The sequence below is a fragment of the Centroberyx gerrardi genome, chromosome 9, assembly GCF_048128805.1.
Source record: "Centroberyx gerrardi isolate f3 chromosome 9, fCenGer3.hap1.cur.20231027, whole genome shotgun sequence".
Classification (NCBI taxonomy): Eukaryota; Metazoa; Chordata; class Actinopteri; order Beryciformes; family Berycidae; genus Centroberyx; species Centroberyx gerrardi.
In genome coordinates this window covers 31946782-31967696 of record NC_136005.1, presented here as the reverse complement: position 1 = coordinate 31967696, position 20915 = coordinate 31946782, and the positions used below count along the sequence as shown (strand labels likewise).

The window sequence follows — 20915 nt, the reverse complement described above, 5'->3', positions numbered from 1 at the left end:
CACATATTACACTACCATCAAGAATTTTGACTATTTTAAAATGACTACAGTCTCTCACTTTGCAGCTAAACTAATCATCCTGATGAAAATGTGTCACAGTTACTTCACAGGTGTCGTTTTTCTCACAAAGTTTTAATTGCAAAATAAAAAAAAAGAGAAAGAAAGCGATGACTTGATAATAGCCGGGTATGTAAGAAACAACATCTAGGGAGCGAAAAACAAAAAATCTACAATTACAAAATACCACTGTCTCAACTTACTTCCATGGTTGAGCCATTCTTGCACAATGCAAGGAGTCATGGTTTTACCTCCATGATAGTTGTTGATTGTGTTCTGTTGGATTAAATCCTCTCTCTCATGTTGTCTATGTGTGTCTTTAGCGACCACGCCTTGGTTTGAAGCCTACAGAGAGAACTTTCTGCAGTCTATGCCTGCCTCGGACCACGAGTTCCTCAATCACTACCTCGCCTGTATCCTTCTGACGGCACATAATGTAGCGGTGATGCATAACTGTTCAAAAGTCATGTGATCTATCCACTCGCTCTGGCTTTCTCCCTCTTGATCTCGACTTTTCCAATAGTTTGCACCAGGGCCGGGCGGTACCCCGATCCCAAAGAGCACCACTTGTAGTAATTACACTGTAAGAAGAGAGAGAAAAAGAAAAGAGAAATTCTACTTCAGCTGTTTGGCAGTTCTTACTGTTTCCAGCTTGGTGACTTTGTCGCTAGATTTAGCAGGTTTTCAGACTTCTAGCGAATTCTAGCGACAAGACATGTGTGACGTTATTTTCTCAATACTGTGATAAAATCATATATCTAGACATATAAAACTAGACATCGCCCAATCCTAGTTAGCGCTTTGACTTTATGTCTAGTACCTTCTCTCGCCCAATCATTCTCTGGATCTCTGTCTCCGTCTCTGTCCCACTTGATCTATTACTCTCTGTCTCTTTCCTGGTTCTCTTTGGTTTATACTCTCTCTCCCTCCCTCCCTCTCTTCTAGCTTACTCTTGTGTAGTGCTATGTGTCAGTTAAATAATTTAGCAGCTCAGTTCAATAGCCTGTTCTTTCAGCCTTGTTAGAAATGTGTCCCCAGCCTTAGACTCTCCCGCTCTAAAAGCCTCTCTTGGTTCAATTCCTCTGCCCTCCTTTCTACATTTGGCTTGTTGTTGAGTCCATGACAGCACCATCCCACACAGGCCTGCTGGTGGTGTCCTCCAGCGAGGCAGTCCCCGTGGAGCAGTTCCTCAAGCTTTCCCAGGAGCAGCACAGGATTCAGCACAGCGGAGAATACACCAACCCCAAGTGGTTTATTCCCAACACGCTCAAATACTACGTCTTACTGCACGACATGAGCGAGGGTGATGAACAGAGGTACAGATTAAATATATGCATGTAAGGCTACATAGTATGTGGACAGATGTAAATTTGACACTGTCATCTGATACACTCACATCTCAGCCTTCTCCTAGATTATTGAAGTTAACAGTGGCATCTTTTGACAGCTCCAAAAAAAGCAAATGCCTAAATTTCTCCAAACAACTCAAAAGAGCATAATCCAAGGGTTTTGTAGCCAAATGATAGCACTATGCATCATCCAAAAGTTCAGTATTCACCTCATTATCGGCTTTATTTTCCTCACTGACAGTTCTCTGGTTGCATGTGCACCCTACGGCGCTTTTGCAAAAGACTCTGGTTGCTAATACATGGTGAAGAAGAGCATTATCGGTGAGGAAAGTATTGGAGATAATGAGGCACATATTGGACTTTTGGACCCACAGTGCAGTTGCTTGGCGACAAAGCATTTGGATTATGCTGCACAAGCTGATTAGTGAAATTTGATGAACATTGTATGTGTTTTTTGTTTTTTATGTCTGACTGAAAGGAACTATTCCTTTAATGTGAATTGTAATTGAATATAAATCTGTTTTGACTTTGTAAGAGTACATTAGGCTTAGAATAGTATTTTGATTAGGTTATTTGTTGTGTTTTTTTACCCCCCACCTCTAGGGCAGATGCTGTGTATGAGGATATGAAACAGAGGTATGGTGCTCAGGGCTGCTATCTGTTGAAAGTGAACTCTTGCACCCTCTCAGCTGGGGCAGATGAACAGATCCCAGACCCCTGGAGTCAATACCTCCACAGGAACAATATGCACAACCAGGTGAGCAGCACAGCTTCCTCTATGTTCATTCATTGGTGATGGACCACTACAAATTTTGAGGCTTTCATTACTCAAAACTCCTGTAAGGTGTTGTCAGCAACCTAAATGTCTTTTTCTCAGGAGGGTTCCCACTGGCCTTGGAAATACTAAAGTTTTTGGATTTGAGAGAAGTAAAATCAGGCCTTGAAAGTTTTTGGATTTGAGAGAAATAAAATCAGGCCTTGAAAGTTTTTTTTAAATGAATGGAGTGCCTTGAAAGTACTTGATGTTTTAAAATATAGCACCTAAATTCATCATTCCTCTCTCCATCCTAGGATCAACACATGATCAACATCCTAATGGTTATTTGTGTTGATATAGCAGTAGTTTTAGAGTAAACAATGAGGTCTCTACGATGTCTAATTTTGACCATCTTAACCCCAAAATATGACAATTTTGAGTACTTGAATTTCACGAAACAAGACCTTGAAAGTCATTGAAAAGTCCTTGAATTTGATGTCTAGCTCCACTTGGGTGCGGTTTCATATAAAAGATTTTTAATTTGGCTCAGATTTGTCACAGTTTTTGTTCTATGTTCTACCCACTGAGACATGCAGGGAATCAAATCACAAACCCAGGCAGTAGTAGTGCCTGGGTCAGTCCATCCAGCTGAGGGAGAACAGGTCGGAGTACATAAAAAGATTATGACCACTATCCCCAGTGCATCATTGCATTAAGAACAGGATGTACTTACTTGAATAGCTTTATTACACCACTACTGTCAGGCTTGAAAGAGGAAGATGCTGTCATCCAAATAGTGGTCGGCAATAGACTGCTATTTTCTTTGTTTGGTAATTCACTAGGCAATATTTGTATGTGAAAGTCCTGCTGTCTTATCAACTTAAGTCAGAAATTGGGGCCGGAGAAGAGTGTCTCCTCCCCTTTAATTGTGATGCTGTACATTCACTCTATTTTCCCAAGTTACATTCTGGTGTATGGACTATGGTTGGAAATCTTTTCCACAAAGGGAAGTGATGAATCCAAACTTAAGTAGTGAAATCCACAGTTGTCCCCTAAGCAATAGTGAGCAAGCCATTTGGAGCCACCGACGTGTGAAGTTGTCTAGTTCAGCTTTAGTGTGTACCATCATATAATGTGCCACATGTGTTAATATGGTGACTGTTATTCCAGGACATGTATGAAGATCCGGCTCCAGCGGCGGTGAACAGTGCCACAGTTGAGAATAACGTCAGTGCAGCTGAAGTGGACTGGCATGACTCGGCGGAGAAAGGTCAGTCACTCTTCACTGGACTCATGTTGGCCTCCACTTGTCTACAGGACCAGTACTGATGTCCTGTTTTCACTTACTGAACCTTAATGGTACATTCACACTGCAGGCTCTCATGCTCAATTCTGAATTGCTGCTCATATCTGATTTTTTTTGGATGACTGTTTACATCTATTCTAGGATGTACCCTATATCCCATACTAATATGGACAATATGGACGTTAATTTTTTTGTTTCCAACACATTTCAGTTATGGTATATGCCTTTGAGTTTTGACTGAATTGAAGCATCTTCCCAAATACCAATCAAATTGGCTATTTTGCTTGCTTTCCATTGTTGTTTCATTGTCCTCCATGCTAATGCTGGCTCAGCCAATCTGATTTACTGATTTACTTATTGCCATGGCAACGCTGAGAAATTCCAGAAAGATTTTGGTTTCTGCACTTGGCATACAAAAAATTGAAGAAATACATGAATTCTAAAAAGCAGTGATCCAAAAAGAAACCCAAGGTACTCTGTTCCAAGTGAAAAAAGATAAAAAGGAACAAAGGGAAAATGAATAAGAATTAATAACTTTTCTCTAGAATTTTTTTTTTCTTTTTTCTCTTTCTCTCCTTTTTTCCCCCTTTGTCCCTGCTCTTTGTTGTCCATCCAGATCCATCTATCTGCTTTTCTATATATGGTCATGTAATTTTCCTGTGGAATGTACTGTAGGTTAAGGTATTGTTTCTTTACATGCTGGCTATACACACTAATCTGTATGACCCTGACAAAGACCACTGGGCCCACACACATTGGGCATTTCTAGTTGTCTTGCAGCCCATGTAATTACGGCTTTTTATCGTTTTTCTTATCTTTTATCTTAAGACAGAGTGCCTTGGTTTTTTGATGCAAAGCGTCTCATGGATCCACAAACTATTTAACTCGCATACTCATTCATGCTTTCATTCACTTGCTCACAGTTAGCCTATCTAACCGCATTGGTTCGAATCAGTGAATTGTTACACCCCTAGAAAATATTGATTTTTATGTTCTTTTTCTAAATAACCAGTACCATAAAAAATTATCTGTGCCTTTTTAGATGTTAACAAACCACACGTTTGGTTAAGGACGTCACTTACAGCCCTATGGTCGCCATCATTTCCCACACAAACACTTGAACGCATGCTATAATGACGGCGCTATGGTGAGTGAGGTGGCTTGAGGCATGGCAATGCCCACAGACGACATACTGAACTAGCATTACCCTATCTGCCCCCTAGTGGCCATTAGGAGGTATAGTAATGTCTACAGACAACACACTGAACTAGATTTGGCCTATTTGCCCCCTAGTGAGCATTTGGAGGCATGGCAGTGCCTCCAGACGACAGACTGAACCAGGATTAGCCTATCTGCCCCCTAGTGGCCATTAGGAGGCTTGGTAATGTCTACAGACAAACACACTGAAAGATCATTCACTCGCCTCCTCTCTGCAATACTGCTGAACTGTGTAGGCTGCTTCACGTCTATGACACTGTGCGTCCGTGTTTTTTGGATCACTGCTTTTTAGAAGTAATTTTTTCCTAAATTTTTCACAAGCAACAATTTTTTTACATCAAGAATCCAAAATCTTACTAGCATCAGTTTGAGTCTTCAGTTCAAATACAACTAGGCCTACATGTAGGTCACATGACATTCGATTGTGTACCCTGTAGCCATGTGGTTTAGATTGGAATTGAAAAAATGTGCCTTCATACAGCTTTTGGTTTGTAATGATGATTAGAACACATCAGATCTGTGTCACGTGAGGTAAAAAGCATTGAATTGGGATACTTCTAGCTGCAATGTGAATGTAGCTTTTGTTTCCCGTCTAGTTTACGCTCTTGACTGCAAGCATGATAGGTTTAGATTTCGCTCCATGGTGGGCAGCTGTGGCCTGCTGACTGCGTCCATCTCCTGCATGTTGTCCTGCAATGTTTTTACTGGGGGGACCCTACATGGAGATCATCATCCAGAAAACAATACATATGAGCAATGTAATGCATAGACCTATGATATATAGCCTACTAGATTACTCCAGTCCCCATGTCAGTTGCTCAATTGCAGAGCAATTGCAAACCGATTATTAAATACAAGATCCACCCCACTAGTTAAAGTGAATGAATATTAGGGTCATGCTGTTGTGACTCAACTCGGATGTGACACTGTTTGCCATCAGATGGAGTGTCCAACAGCCTGGACAGCCATCCTCTCCAGCTGGACACGCCCAGTGACTCAGGGAGCCTGGATACCCTCAGCGCCATGGCCTCTGACCCCAAGAAAGGCACCGGGAGTTCCGGGGCTCCGGCGGGGGGAGCGGCGAGCCACGGGGCCTGCCTGACCCTCAACGACCACGACCGCATCCGACAGTTCATACAGGAGTTCACCTTCAGAGGCCTGCTGCCGCACATCGAGAAGAACATCAGACAGCTCAATGACCAGGTAAATGCATACACACACCCCATCGTAACTCTCATAAAGCATGTAATGGTTATTTGGCACTTCAAAGTGCAAGTAATTTACTGAGCTTTTTTTCCAGACTATTATTCATGTCTGATATTACGACTGTAGAATTTGTCTGCCTACTGACGAGATGAATAACTGCATAATGTATCAGTAATATGTTTCTCTACTGAAATACATAATTTTGCTGCACACTAAATGTTATCTTAAGTTTATTCTTACTTATATTTAGGATTGGGCAATATCCAAAATGTAATATCGCGATACTGTTCGGCCAAAATATTGCGATATATGATGTTATCGCCTCTGGGGGGTGGGGGGGTGTATTTGTTTTGTTTTGTTTTGTTTTTTTTGTTTTGTTTTTTTTTGGGGGGGGGGGGGGGGGATTTTATTTTAATTCTTCCTATTCAATATTGTGGGAAATTTAGTGAATATCGCGATATTCGATAATATCGGCCCAAGCCTACTTATATTTCCATTTAGATTTTTTGTTCTGTACTATGGTTTTGTGTGTTTTGTCTCCATTGCTGTTGGAGCTAATGGAGATTTTAATGAACACACACAAACAGTAATGTCCATTACCTGCTCACATACACAGACAGCATGTGTTTAAAACTGATTTCAAGGAATGCACAAGTCAGATTCTTTGCTGATTGAATTATGCATTTTAGCTGACCTTTCTGCTAACAATGACATATTGTGTAAAAGTTGTTATGGCTGCATTACACTGTTGCCTAACCTTGTGGAAATGAATCATAGTTTTTTGCTGAAGACTTGTGTAGGAGGAGATGCGTTCTACTGATGTTGTTGCAATTCCTACTGCACCTTTAATGGATGATTCTGGTTCTGGGTGTTATTTTCCTAGTTGTTGCCATCATGACGATTGTATTCAACATTTTGTCACTTACTTCACTGTAGAGCTTTACTTACCTCCAGTTCGCCGAGAGCACTGCTCTCCTATACACACCCAATAGTCAAACCCAAAAAGCAATTTAAACATGTCACTTTCAACACAAAAAAACCCACACTGCAATGGGAACTGCCTACATCCAATTTTCCAATTATGCATTACCTAAAACTTGTTTATACTGCACTATTAGATATGTTGTTTTAACTAGTGCAAGTACTAAGTGATCAAGCGGCCCCCCAACACACACACTCAACAGGCATTCTCTCTCTCTCTCTCTCTCTCTCTTTCCCTCTCTCTCTATCCATAGCTGGTCTCCAGGAAAGGTCTGAGTCGATCCCTGTTCTCCGCTACCAAGAAGTGGTTTGGTGGAGGGAAAGTTCCAGAGAAGAGCATCAGTGAACTAAAGAGCACGTCTGGCCTCCTGTAAGCTCACCAACACCAAAGCCTAACACCCTGGACAGGTTGCCAGTCCATCACAGGCCTAACACAGATCACAGGACAAGCACTGCTAATCCGCTCAGCTAATTTGCCTGCCATGTACATCAAGTGTCATGGTGACTGTGAAAACCCACCTTGAGTTACACGCCATTATGTGATAGGCCACAACCACATGTGACACTCATGAGAATTTGTGGAAAAAAAATACAACTGCTTTTATTTATGGAAAAAAATGTACGGAAATAAATTTTAAAAAGAATATATGATTTATCGTTTTTCAGCTATCCCCCAGAAGCCCCGGAGCTGCAGATCAGGAAGATGGCCGACCTGTGTTTCCTGGTCCAGCACTACGAGCTGGCCTACAGCTGCTACCACACTGCCAAGAAAGACTTCCTGTCTGACCAGGCTATGCTGTATGCTGCAGGGGCACTGGTGAGAACACACAAACCTACAAACACACACACACATGCTGTATATATCACAGAACCTGAATGGATAGAACAGTCTTTGCTATTCAAATCAATGCTCGGGAGCAGTGGCCATTTTTATGTGTACCGTTGGACTAACTTCCGTATGAACCGACTTACGGCAAGTTGCTGAGGTGAGAGGTTTTGCAACAAAGACCTAAGCAGTGGAAAACTGGCATTGCAGCTGCAATTAAGTTGTCACTCATGCCACCACTAGATGGAGCTCTTTTATCATTTGCTGCTGTCTTTTTAAAGGTCCCATATGGTGTAAAACAGAATTCCCCTTGCCTCTGTGATGATAACGGAGTTGGATGGTCTATCTAAACATGGTGAAAGTATCAAAACGCACGGCCCCAACTAAATCCACACAATCCATATTAGAACAGCGAGCCTCTAAACGAGCCGCTTGGACTTCCGTAACTTTGTGGCGTCACAAAGGTTCGCTCATTATCATTATTGTAAGAAATAATAGTTTAACAAAGTGTTTTTTTCAAAGCGGTTGAGCGGTTGTCATTGTTTATTACTGGAGAGTTTTCCCTGTCTGCAGCTGCCGGGCTGTGGTGTCTCACATTTCACTCTTGAAATGGTTAGCCAATCAGAACAGAGGGGTCGTTAATATTAATGAGCCTTAAAGACACAGCGACAGAAACAGCCTGTTCTTGGTAAGGCTCAGAGAGATGCTGGAAAATGATTAAAATGGATTGAGAGTGTTTTTGGTACATGACACCACACAAACAGCTTTTAGTGGACCTCAAGACATAAAATAAAACACAGGAAAGTGCAGAATATGGGACCTTTAAGTAGTTCAAAAGCTTTGAGTGCAGGTTATAGTTGAGTTAATCTGTTTCAGCCGATGTCCTTTGGCTGTTTAAAGTTAGCGAATGCTAACTTTTCTTCTACACTAAAGATAAGCTAAGCTATGTTAGTTTATAGCATTTAAGGGGCCATTTTAAGTTAAGTTGATGCTTACCAGCTAGGTTTGCTAATATGCTGATTTTGATGAGCAGAGCTAGCGAGAGAAGCACAATCTTTGATAATACTATGTTAATCTTGTTGCAAACATCAGCTTTCAGTTGACTTTTGATAGTTTGCTAACAGACACATCTGCACAGTTCTCAAGCGTGACACACTTTACAGCCTTAATGCCTGAAAAACAAGGTGTACTGTACAAGTTTTTGTTTATATATTTATATATATTATATATATAGATATATATATATATCTATATATATAGATATATATATGTTTATATATTTTAGACAAACAGACACACACCCACTCACACACACACACACACACACACACACACACACACACACACACACACATCTGATTGTATTGATCTCCTGTCCCAAACATTTGCTGACCCAGTGTTCTCTGAGTGCTAATAAGGTGGCTATGCACTATGGTTTTTTGGGTCATTGGCATATTACAGGTAGAAAGGGTCTGCCATGCCATTAACGTATGCCCTCATGAGAAGTGACTACATTTTAAATCACGATCTGTCTCTCTCTTCCTCCATCCCTCTATCCTTTCCCCCATTAATTTTGATCCCTCCCTCCCTGATCCTCTTTTTCTGTCCCTCCCATACATCCGCCTCTTTCCATGTGCCTGTAGGAAATGGCTGCAGTGTCGGCCTTCCTGCAGACTGGAGCTCCGAGGCCATACCCAGCACATTATATGGACACAGCAATACAGACCTACAGAGATGTCTGCAAGTATGACTTAACATTTGCTCTCTGTTGCCTTGGTTATATTTGTATGTAGACATGTTTCTCAAACACAGCCTCCTGTTTTTATCAAGGTTTAGTCATTTAGTCATGTCATAAAAACTTCCATTTTGCCTTTTTATTGCATTTTAAGACATTAAAACAGCCTTGAATTGGTCAAACAATGAGGGACATCAACATAATCATAAAACACACAAACCCTAACCCTAACCTTAAGTGCCAGTGGCACTTAATGGTTAATAATAATAGTTAATAATAATAATGAGTTCAGTACCATGAATGACGTCCATTTTTTTTGTCTGCCTACCATGCCAATCTAAAGCCAGTTTTGTGATCAAATGGCCAGTATCCCTGGTGTGGTGCAGTTGTCTGTTGTGTCTATTTTTCAACTTCTTGGGCGTAGCTCTGTGACTCTCTTTTTCTCAACACCTAAAGATATTTTCAAATGCTTAATATATTTCTTAGCAGCATATTGCATCCAAGATTTTTTAATGAGTTCCGATTCTGTCTAAGGCCTGTACATAGTTAATACAAGGCATACTAACGCAAGTTGGCAACACACCAAGCTCACTGCTTACATAGTACAGGCAGGTCGAAGTTATAGTCTGAAGTTATAAACCTATCCATAACAGGGCAGCAAAGCCAGAAGTGTGAAGCCAATGACCCTGAGTGGGGCATTTATTATGCCTACTGTACAGTAGTGTCCACTTTTAGACAGGGTCTCAATTGATACTAAAAGAAAAAGTTGAAATGAAGATGGCATGTGCGTCCTTGAAATAGGTTGAGAATGCAAGATGGGGAATCCTATTCTCTTGTTTTGCCAATGAGGAATGAAGAGATATTAGATGAAGTGAGGCATTTCCAATACTTCAGAATGTCTTTAGAATATCACCTCTGATTAACCATGACAAGAACCAGTGCAATCTGGCGGTTGGCTGTCACACTGATACTATCTACTTACAATTGTCTACTATCAGAAATGCTACCAGAATACCATTTAGTGAGGTGGAATTCTTTCTCTGTTTATATTTTTCTGATGCTAACCCTCCACCCCTCCACCCCTCCACTCATCCCTCAACAGGAACATGGTGCTAGCTGAGCGCTGTGCTCTACTCAGTGCTGAGGTACTGAAGAGTCAGGGCAAATACTCCGATGCTGCAACTCTCCTCATCAAGATGACCAGTGAGGTGAGGAAACGCAGATACTGTAGCTCTCAGTCCTTTTTGTACGTCTTGTGCTCTCAAGTCAAGTCATTTGCACTTGGAGTTGATCACGATTTATTTAAACATGTACAGTACTGTGCAAACGTCTTAGGCACATGTAAAAAAAATACTATAAAGAGCAGTCTACTGACACAATAATGCAGAAAAGAAATAAACATCTAAGACAAAATGTATATAAAACATCTAGGGTGCCTACGACTTTTGCACATTACTGTATATGCAGTTTATTCATAAATACATATAAAGCATAGGAGAGATAATGCTTATAGGGAAAATTCACCCTAATTAAGAATTCATGTGTTATTTCTGTGAATTTAGACTGTTAAATCTAGACTTATGAACACAAACAACCCTCTCTTCAAGCTAAAAACCAGGGAACCAGGGCTCTAGTCTGACACCATTAAGACCAACAAAATGGAGACTGATTTTGAAGAATATACTTTAATTCTGGTTTCCTCATAGGACTCAGACCTGCGCAGTGCTCTGCTGTTGGAGCAGGCAGCCCACTGCTTCATTAACATGCGTAACCCCATGGTGCGCAAGTTTGCCTTCCATATGATCCTAGCTGGCCATCGTTTCAGCAAAGCGGGACAGGTGAGCCTTTCACTTTCACCTATAGCTAATCTTTGCTGTCTAACTGGACACGGTTAGCTGCAGCTTCAAGTAAATTAAAACCCATGAACGATAGGGAGTTAGTTGGGTGATAATAAACTGGTTGATGTGTCCGCCTAGTAGAGTGGTCTCGGTGGTGCCATTTTTACACCGGTGGTGCTTCCTTCCTCAACCCCGGTCATACTGGTCATACCACTTTTCGCCACTAGAGGACGGTCTAAGCGCTATCAAAGTGAGAATCACAAAAACAAAAAGTTCTACAATTTCCTCCAAACTGTGTCAAAACTGCTCAACACTCAGTTTCTACGCTGCACTCATGTTAACTCTATCTGGCATATTGCCCCTGTTCACCATTGGATTCTACTGGACACTGCTGTCACCTAGGTAAGGACAAGTAATTAATTATGTTGTTAGTATGTCCATCTACCATTTAGTAGCCTAACTTGAACATGGAAGACCTGAATAACGGTATTCCCAGTGTGGGGCTAGTAAGACCGGTCTCGACTCCAAGACTGTATGCCTACGGGAACACCACCCACCGCGACAACCCTACTGCCTAGTGATAGAGAAGATGGTGTGTGTGCGAGTGAGATCGATTTTATTCAGGGCTTTGAAAGCAAAACAAGGTGGAGAGACCCAGGCAGGCAGGAGTGAAGTCACCCCAGAGGTGAGAGCAGCCAATGTGAGAGCAATCAAGGAAGCCTTTTATGGCTTCCTTGATTGCTCTCACATTGGCTGTCTTCTCTATCCTTTAATCTGTCTTCTTCACTTTCTACCTGTTTTTCTATCCCCTCATCTCTTCCTCTTCCTCCTGGTCCTCCCCTCCTTCTCTTCCGACTTCACAACCTGGTGGTGTTACACTCCTTCCCCCTCTCTCCTCTCTCTATGCAGAAGAGGCATGCGCTGCGGTGTTACTGCCAGGCCATGCAGGTGTACAAGGGGAAGGGCTGGTCTTTGGCAGAGGACCATATCAACTTCACTATCGGCCGCCAGTCCTTCACACTGCGCCAGCCAGAGAATGCTGTGTCAGCCTTCAGACAAATCCTGACCAATGACAGCCAGCAGACGGCCACACAGCAGGGGGCCTTCCTCAGAGAGTACCTCTATGTTTACAAGGTAACATGAGTTAATACGTCTATATTTGTATGCTGACTAGAAAACTGACTAGAGCACCTCATTGACTTACATTCTGATAGGTCTCCAGTTGTTATCATTTTCAAATCTGATTTGTGTTTTTTTTCTTATATTTGATACTTAAACAGGCCTAAATTTAACTTGACTCTCAACCTGCGGATTTAATGACTATAATATTTCTTAGTGTGTTAGGAGTTGTGCATTCACAGCGTTACATGTGTGTGTGTTTCAGAGTGTGACGGAAGGAAGTGAGGTTGCCCTTCCCCAGCTGCCCCTGCCCTGCATCCACAGCTCAGCCACACGGGTCTACTTCGGCCATGAACGCCGCCTCGCAGAGGGTAAAAAACTCTCTCTCACTCTCACTCTCTTACCTGACCCTTGCTTCAACATTTTTACATTTTGCATCTAATTAGTAAGCAGCTAGGGGATTCAGTGTCTTGCTGAAGAACCTTGCCCACCTTGGAAACCAAACCCACAGCACCACTGGTTGTGTGCTTTATGTACATACACTGCCCGTCAAAAGTTTGGGGACACCTCATTGAATGTACAATGATTTTCATTAAAGCCATTTTGATCTAAAGGCTTATGCTTAAATGCTTTAAATTTGTTTCTTAGACAAATGTGTTGATGCCTATGTATGAATTTCTTTAGTTAGATAGTTTTGATTTGTTTAACATTTTTTTGGTCACTACATAATTTGTGTTATTTCATAGTTTTGATGTATTTACTATTATTCTAAAATGTGGAAAATAGTAAAAATAAAGAAAAATGTGGTGTCCCCAAACGTTTGACTGGTAGTGTATGTGTTTGAATCATCACACTGACTGCAAACTTGACAACTCCCTTAACTATAGTCAAAGTGCCCTTTAACCTTAACCCTTACCCTGACATAAAATTCTAATTCTAATCTTAATCCTAAACCTAAACCCAAGACCTAATCCTAAACTAGCTCCTTGTAGAAGTGAGGACTGGCCAAACTTAACAACTACACTCATATTGAAAAACCCAGTGGACGTATTGTCATTATATTGTATAAATGATTTGCATGCTCTCTAATGTAATTGATGGTGAGCAGGTGAAAAGCAGGCAGCCACTCATGTGTCGCTGGACCAGGAATATGACCAGGACTTGGCTGCCCTGTGGTGCCACCTAGAGGAGCAGGTTGTGGCCGCTGCCAACCGGGGCGCCGTCCCAGCCACCTTCCAGCCCACCCAGTGCTGCCTGAACAGCCAGACAGACAACCTGCGCTTCCCATTGGCTGTGGTAGAAGGTAAGAGCTCCTCTCGGGAGATGGGAAGGATGGATAGATGGATAAGTGGATAGATAATATTAATCAACTTTACACGTTAGTTTATAACACTTTTCTTAAAGCAGAGTTCACAAAGTGCCGTTACCTCATTATCTCCTAGATTTTCTGCACTTTTTTTCTCCACCGCCACATACGACAGTAGAAAGCCGACGCTGCCTTGACATGCTGTCGGAGATGTTGTAATTATGGATAGATTGCACATGAACCGCCCAAAGTGGTGAATACAAATGGGAAAGTAGCGATACCCAAGATGCAAAGATGTGACATGCTCACTCTTTGTTGAACATTTAGGTGTCACGCATATACAACAACTTTCAGCCAATAGACTAAGATGAGTTATTACGACTATCCGTCTCAGAAATACAAGCTTACAAGGAGCGCCTGAAGGCAGCAAGGCTCTTCCACCAGATCGCTGACAGTCCAACCTTTGAAAGAAAGCGCAGTTTTGAAATAGGCCTGTAGTTGTTCAGGATCATAGGATCTAAGTTAGGTTTCTTCAGGAGGTTGTACTATTGCGCATTTAAAACTGGATGGAAAGAAGCCAGTAGTCAGTGAGCTGTTGATGATAGACAGAATGCAAGGACTAAAAATGTCAAAAACCTCAGTTTTGTGGGGAGGGTGGAGGGTTTCATGTGGGAAACGGTGTCCTCCAGGAATGGTAGGGACATAGGAGCAAAGCAGGTGAATTCAGTCGAGATTGCAGGTGAAATAAACAGGTTGTAGCCTCGTATTCCCAATGTTTTGGGTGAAAAATTGCAGGAATTCTTCAAACTTCAGTGAGGAGGGTTATAGAGAAAAGTTGGGAGAAAGGTTGATGACAGAATTGATGACGTATAGTATCCTGGGGTTACGATGATTCTTGGAGATAAGAAAAGAATGACGCTTCCTGGTATTTTATTGATTTCATACAGGACTTTTGGTCATTTGTTAGCCCTCCATTTTCATTGTGCTCTCCAGCACTCACTTAAAGGAACACTTTGCCGATTTTCAACCAGCTTTGTATCATTACAATGTCGGTATGCAAATGAACAGTGTTTACCTTCCCTCCATGTTGCCTGCACCGAGAGCTCCCCGTTCATTTGCCGGCTCGTATGGCTCTCGATCCGACTGTCCGTGGATGCGGGCATACAAAATGAGTAACTACAATAACAGCCATGCGAGCCGGCGCAGCTTCAAAATCTGTTGTTCTTCCGAGAACCAATGATGTCACTGGTTCGCGGAAGTACAACAGATTTTGAAGCTGCGCCCCAGAGACACGGAGAACATTAAAAAAACCTGTTGTTGTTTTTCACACTATATCCCAATTTCGGATAGATAGAGATATGGTTGAAAGTTGGCAAGTCCTTTAAGGTTTGGGTGGGATTGTTAAGCTAGGGCAAAGATTTTTTATTTTTGAAAGGAGCAATAGAGTCGAGAATAGTACTACTAATAGTAATACTAATAGTACTACTAGTAATAATAGTTCCTCCGTGCCCATATGCAGTGAGGGAGATTTGATCTGAGATTTGACCTTTTGAATTAGTTGGGGCATTGAGCAAGGTTGAATCATTCAATGAGTTACAAAAATTCAGTTGCAAGTGCTTGAGATGGACAGCAGACATTGATGCATTTTGATCCTGTCTTTTTGGCATTATTATGATACAGAAAATTGGTTAACAAGGTGACAAAGTCATTTTTTCATTTCATTGTGACTTTAAAAAAGCCATTATTTTTCTATGGCTACGCCGCACGTTTCGGCGTCGGCCCCTTCATCACAGGTGTACCCCTGATAAAGGCACCTGTGCCAAAACATGTAGGGTAGCCATAGAAAAATACAAACTTTTTTTTTAACTTTTGTGCACTTTCTTCAAACCCCATGCTTGATCTCTCTGTCTCTATAGAACCCATCATAGTGGAGGTGACGTTCAGGAACCCTCTGAAGGTTCCTCTGGTTCTGTCCGACCTCTCCCTGCTCTGGAAGTTCACCGCCAAGGACTTCTCTCGACCGCAGGATGAGTCGGCGGGAGAGATGGCGGGAGAGGCCATCACCAACGAGAAGGAGGCGCTGGCTCCCAGGGTGAGGACAGCTGTGGTTTCACCTCCTTATGGCTGAAATGAGGAAAACTCTGTCAATGCTGGCATAACTGGCCGACAGAATTTTAATTTTCCCAACTTTTGCCTTCTACCACAGTGATAAAGATACACCGGATGTTGAAATATTTTGTTAAATACATGTACCTACATACATTTATGTAACTGATCTTTTCGTTTTGTCTTCTGATGACAATGAAGTGGAGAATATCCCAAAGTTTTCTTCTGACTATTTTGAATAGAAATATTGGAAAAATAGCCACACAGTGCTATTTAATGGATACATTTTTTATTGTAGTTTTTTATTGAACTCTTGCCATTGCCATTGCAGTTGACGGTCATGCCGTCAATGCTGACCGACTTCCAGGGGTCATGGAATATTATAGAGGTTTGAGGTGTATTCCAGACAGGGAAATTCAAGGATTTTGATAAATTCTCTGGGCAATCTCTGGGGAATATCAGGGAATTTCACAAATAGGTTAATTTACAGGAATATAGCAGATGTATTTTCCAACTTGTTTCACACATTCTTCACATTAGACGGTTTTCAGCCCAGCCGTAGTGAAAATCAGAGTGAAAAACAATAGGAAGGAAGAACATTTTTAGGTCATGGAAGCACTCTGACTTAGTTATGGAAAGTGATGGAAATGTCTTGGAATTTTACATCAGGGCCATGGTGGGAATCCTGAACTTCAAAACTGTTGTCAGTGCAAAGGAGGATGAGTTCATCCGACACTGTGAAAGATTAAAATTTTTTTGTCTGCTCTTTTTCTCACTCTGTTTTGGATACTCTCTCCTTGTACTTTATCTTTCTAGGTCTCTCTGTGTCTCTTTGTTTCATGAGGGATTTGGTTTTCCTTGGCCAGAGTATTTTTCTTTATCTCAACAGGACTCAGTTGGTTAAATAACGATCAATGAAATAAAATATTAAGATATAACACTTTTATAACCTTCCCTATGTCGATTTTCTCTTGCAGACGGCACAGAAAGCTGATGTCATTACCAGTGAAGTCATCCCAGAGTTTTCTATGAGCCCAGAGGAGACAAAAGTGGTGAGCTGTTCTTTCTCGTTACTTCCCCTCTTTTTTTGGCTGGACCGCAACAGCGGGGCCAGCCCTATAAACACGAATGTCTGTCACTCACTCACTGACTGACTGAGTGACTGACTGAGTGAGTGATGAAGTTACACCATTGGTCGGCCGTGGCACGTGGCACATCATAGGATCACAGAGCCAGAAATTTAAGTTTTGTTTTCTCCGCTATCTTGTTTCTCCGCTGAGATCGGGAGCCCATTTCTCCCACACAGTAAGCAGGCTGACCAATATCATGCATGTAAGCTGAAGCTAAAGTAGAATCTATACAATTATATCATATCGCCGTTTATTTCGATATGCGCGAGCTCAGTCCACCTGACAGCCCTCTGTTCTGTCGGCGGAGAGAGAGACACAGACAAGCATGGAGGTTTCGGCGCGCCGAGGGCTTACTGCCGACGCTTCCCAGAGTTTCCGAGGGGCACGGTTCCGGCCAGTGCCGAGCTGGGCGGTGATTTGTTCCCGGTGATCCGGCCGAGATTTCGGCGGGGGTCCCGACGCTGATGCGTCACCGGGTGTCCGGCGAACGGCGTTTTCGGCACCGATGGGTACCAGAGCGACTGGCGCTTGGATCGGGAGGATCGATGCGGGCCGTGGGTGCGGTGGAGAGGACAGCGGCGGAGAGAGGAGACGGGACGCGCTGGAACGGAGATCAGTATGGATGTATGGACTATTATTCTGTATTAACAGTCTACAGCGGAGTTAGTTACACCATTGGTCGGCCGTGGCACGTGGCACACCCATACACGGTCCACAGGGGTTAAAGTGGGCCGGAACGATCCGGAACGGCGTTCCGGCACCTTCGATTAATAAGTAAATAAATCTGATTGGCAGTTTCATACATAATAATGTCAAGCGAGTTCAGCAGGGCTGCCAACTCTCACGCATTGACCGTGAGACTCACGCAAATGACATTTTTCACACACTCTCACACCACAAGTCCATTTTCTCACGCAGTGAAAAACAAATTCGTAACTGATAAAGAGACACTGACGGCGCACGAGACGAGACAGAGCAGCACCGTGCAGCAGAGAGTTATTCAGACCATCTGAATAGCGAGAAATATACACAAATCTATTATATTGTAATTTATTCCCATGCATGGTTGTCGGGTTCAAGCAACCTGAACATTATTAAAACACACACAAAAAGAGAGAAGACACAGAGTTAGAGTTTTCTTCCTTGCAAGGGAGAACGGACGGAAACGTGCTCAGTTACACTTTCCACCCCGCTCTGAACCCGTCCCGCCGTCTCCTCTCTTTTTATTTCCTTAAGGTGGTTCCTAGTTACAAAAGGATTACAGCCCCTAAAGGGTGGGGGACACACGGGCTGAAATTCTCTACGTATCTTTTTCTAAACATGGTTACAAAGAAGTTCTCGTTTGTAGCAGGTGTCTTCATTCAGATCAAAGGCATAGTTGCGGCCTCCGCCTTCTTGTAGGAGTGTTTCTTATCTGCCTCCTCAATGCGGTCACCTCGACCCTGAGCCTGCCCATGAGGCTTCGTGATACCTCTGAAAAACAGTTAACACATCCTCTCGCACAGACACACACACACACATATATAGCTCTCAAACAGTATAAGCAAATGTAGGATAACTTCTATGTACAATTATTCCAACAATGGTGCTCAGAGTAATCTCAGTCCGCGGCTCTTCTGCGTCTCTCCCTCTCCTGTCGCGCCGTGCGCACGCAGGCAGGAGTGAGAGTGAGTTACTATGGTTACGGGGACGCTCTGTGTCTGTCGCTCTGAAACTTTCTCAAGATTCCCAATAATAGGTTTTTAGGTTAGTATGCCTATGCAAAATCATGAATGTAAGCACCTCAATGCTGAAATCTAGTAATATAACATAATTTTACATTTTTGGTTAACATTATACAGGGTTGCTGTTTCTTGACTTAATCGAAGAGGTTAGGTGGTGTAGAAATACAGGAAATTTGTTTTAAATTACAATTTTTTTCTGACCCCACCACCAATTATGTATCTTACGTATCTATTTTGTTGTCTTTAAATTGATACTGGACTCTTGATTTGACTTGGTGTTCTACATTTAGACTTGAGACTTGACATTAATGACATGGACTTGACTTGGTAATCTACATTTAGACTTGGGACTTGACTTGTTCCTCAAGACTTGAGACTGACTTGGGACTCGAGCAAAGTTGACTTGGTCATACCTCTGGATTCAGGCTAATGACCTGCTGCTTAGGACTTGGGCTGCGTTGCGGCTGGACCTTCCTCCTCAGCCTGATCAGAGCTCTAGTTCTGTTCTGTTCACATCAGTCACTGTGACCTTTGACCTCTGTCCCAGGCCCGTCTGAAGCTGCTGCCGCACATGACTGGCCAGCTCAACATCCTTGGCGTGGCCTACAACCTGGCCTCCCCCTCCTCCTCTGGAGAGATGGATCATAGCACTGAAGGTAACACATCAATATCATCAGCTGATATTTGCCCAAATCATTGTATCAGCTTAATATTAGCATCAATTAATATCCAGAGATATTATTGGTGTCTGTAGATATTGGTTGATGGAAAAGATATTTTTAATTCATGTCAATTGAGATGGAAACAGAGAGGCTTGCTTTTAAAATGAGTGAATAATGTTCTTGTTATCACTATTTTTCTTAGAAAGTACTTTTTAGTAGCAGTACTACTGCTACCACATATACAATATAAGTCATGGGCAAATCACACACATGCTGTTAGACTGATGAAACATGTGACATGTGTCCTGTATTGTGCATTTTCAGATCTCTGTTGAAAAGGCTGAATGGAAAAAAAAAAAGGAAACGCAAACAAACCGACCAGCCATTCTTCTCTGCCTCTGTTTTCCAGCCACAGTAATGCATAGTGTGGTTTTCTTCTTGTCTTCAGGCCAGCAGACATTGGATCTGTTGGTGGTTCGTGGCAGACAGGACCTGGAGATCCGCGGCCCACGGCTCAACCACACCAAAGAGGACAAGACGTTGGTTCGCCATGGCCCCGACCGGCGTCTCGATCCCATTATAACACCAGCCATGCCCCTGATGGAGGTACTGCTGACTCCCCTCACCATAGAGACACACAGCCCATCCTGCATTACTCACAGCGTCAAGCCTTTCAAATCTGAAGACAGAAAGATATAAAACCAAAATTGGTCCACACTTGCTTTGATGGACTAGACTGACAATATGTGATGAGAGGATTGGCACCAAAATGGCACTAAAATTTCTATGACACCTTTAGCAACCAATAATGTAATAACTGCCGGATAATATAATAGCTTGTCAAAATCTAATAAAATGTCCCTCTAAGTAAGTCGAACATATAATAAAAACCGTTAATGTAATAAATTGCCAGATATAAATAATAAAATCCCCTGACCGATATTGTAATAACTTCTTTCCCCAATAACGTAATAACTTATTACATTATCTTGAGCCCTAGAGTCCTCACTGCCATACACCTAGAAAACAGAAACAGCTATTGGCAATGTACCTTGCATGGGCCCATTTGTTGTTTGGTGGTGTGTTTTTCTTATTCCCACAGATAATTGGCCAAACGTAGATGATATGACATCACGTTGAGATATTTCCAGCGCAGCAAGTTCACACCCATTCTCTGGGTGAAACTGAAGTAGTAATAGTACACAAGACAATTATATACACAATTATATTACAACACTTCATCAGAAGATAACTCCTGGAATGCATTAAATACCACAAATTGATGATATCTAACATTGTAGGAGTATCCAAGGTTGGATTTTTCCTTTTAACTGAAGATTTCTCTGTGATGGTTACAGCTCCTAACTTTGTCCCTGGGCTTTACTCAACTTAGGCTGTTGACCAAATAAAATGGCTTTCAGAAATTCAGTTATGCCACCATGTTAATGTAATGAATTGTCCATCAACCAGTAGATCTGATATTGTTCATCTTGTCACTTACAATTCTCTGGACTGGTCAAAAGTTCTTCTGTGATACTGCCAAGGCAAAATACATAATGAATTACAAGATTATGCAGTTCTCATGCCTTTGCTAT

The 20915-nt window shown here is 42.2% G+C and overlaps 1 protein-coding gene across 2 annotated transcripts in view; it reads left to right on the top strand.

Annotated features, from left to right (window-relative positions):
* The window catches only part of trappc8 (trafficking protein particle complex subunit 8), a 51178-nt gene that overhangs the window by 16596 nt on the left and 13667 nt on the right, over positions 1–20915 (top strand). For both annotated transcript variants that reach the window (XM_078285684.1, XM_078285683.1), the window contains 17 exons: positions 381–470; positions 1199–1373; positions 2010–2163; positions 3334–3433; positions 5628–5890; positions 7129–7244; positions 7541–7691; positions 9344–9444; positions 10538–10643; positions 11142–11273; positions 12183–12407; positions 12658–12763; positions 13501–13695; positions 15615–15790; positions 16782–16856; positions 19206–19314; positions 19769–19926. In XM_078285684.1, coding sequence (XP_078141810.1) covers positions 381–470; positions 1199–1373; positions 2010–2163; positions 3334–3433; positions 5628–5890; positions 7129–7244; positions 7541–7691; positions 9344–9444; positions 10538–10643; positions 11142–11273; positions 12183–12407; positions 12658–12763; positions 13501–13695; positions 15615–15790; positions 16782–16856; positions 19206–19314; positions 19769–19926 — 2432 coding nt within the window. The remainder of the gene's footprint in view (positions 1–380; positions 471–1198; positions 1374–2009; positions 2164–3333; positions 3434–5627; positions 5891–7128; positions 7245–7540; positions 7692–9343; positions 9445–10537; positions 10644–11141; positions 11274–12182; positions 12408–12657; positions 12764–13500; positions 13696–15614; positions 15791–16781; positions 16857–19205; positions 19315–19768; positions 19927–20915) is intronic.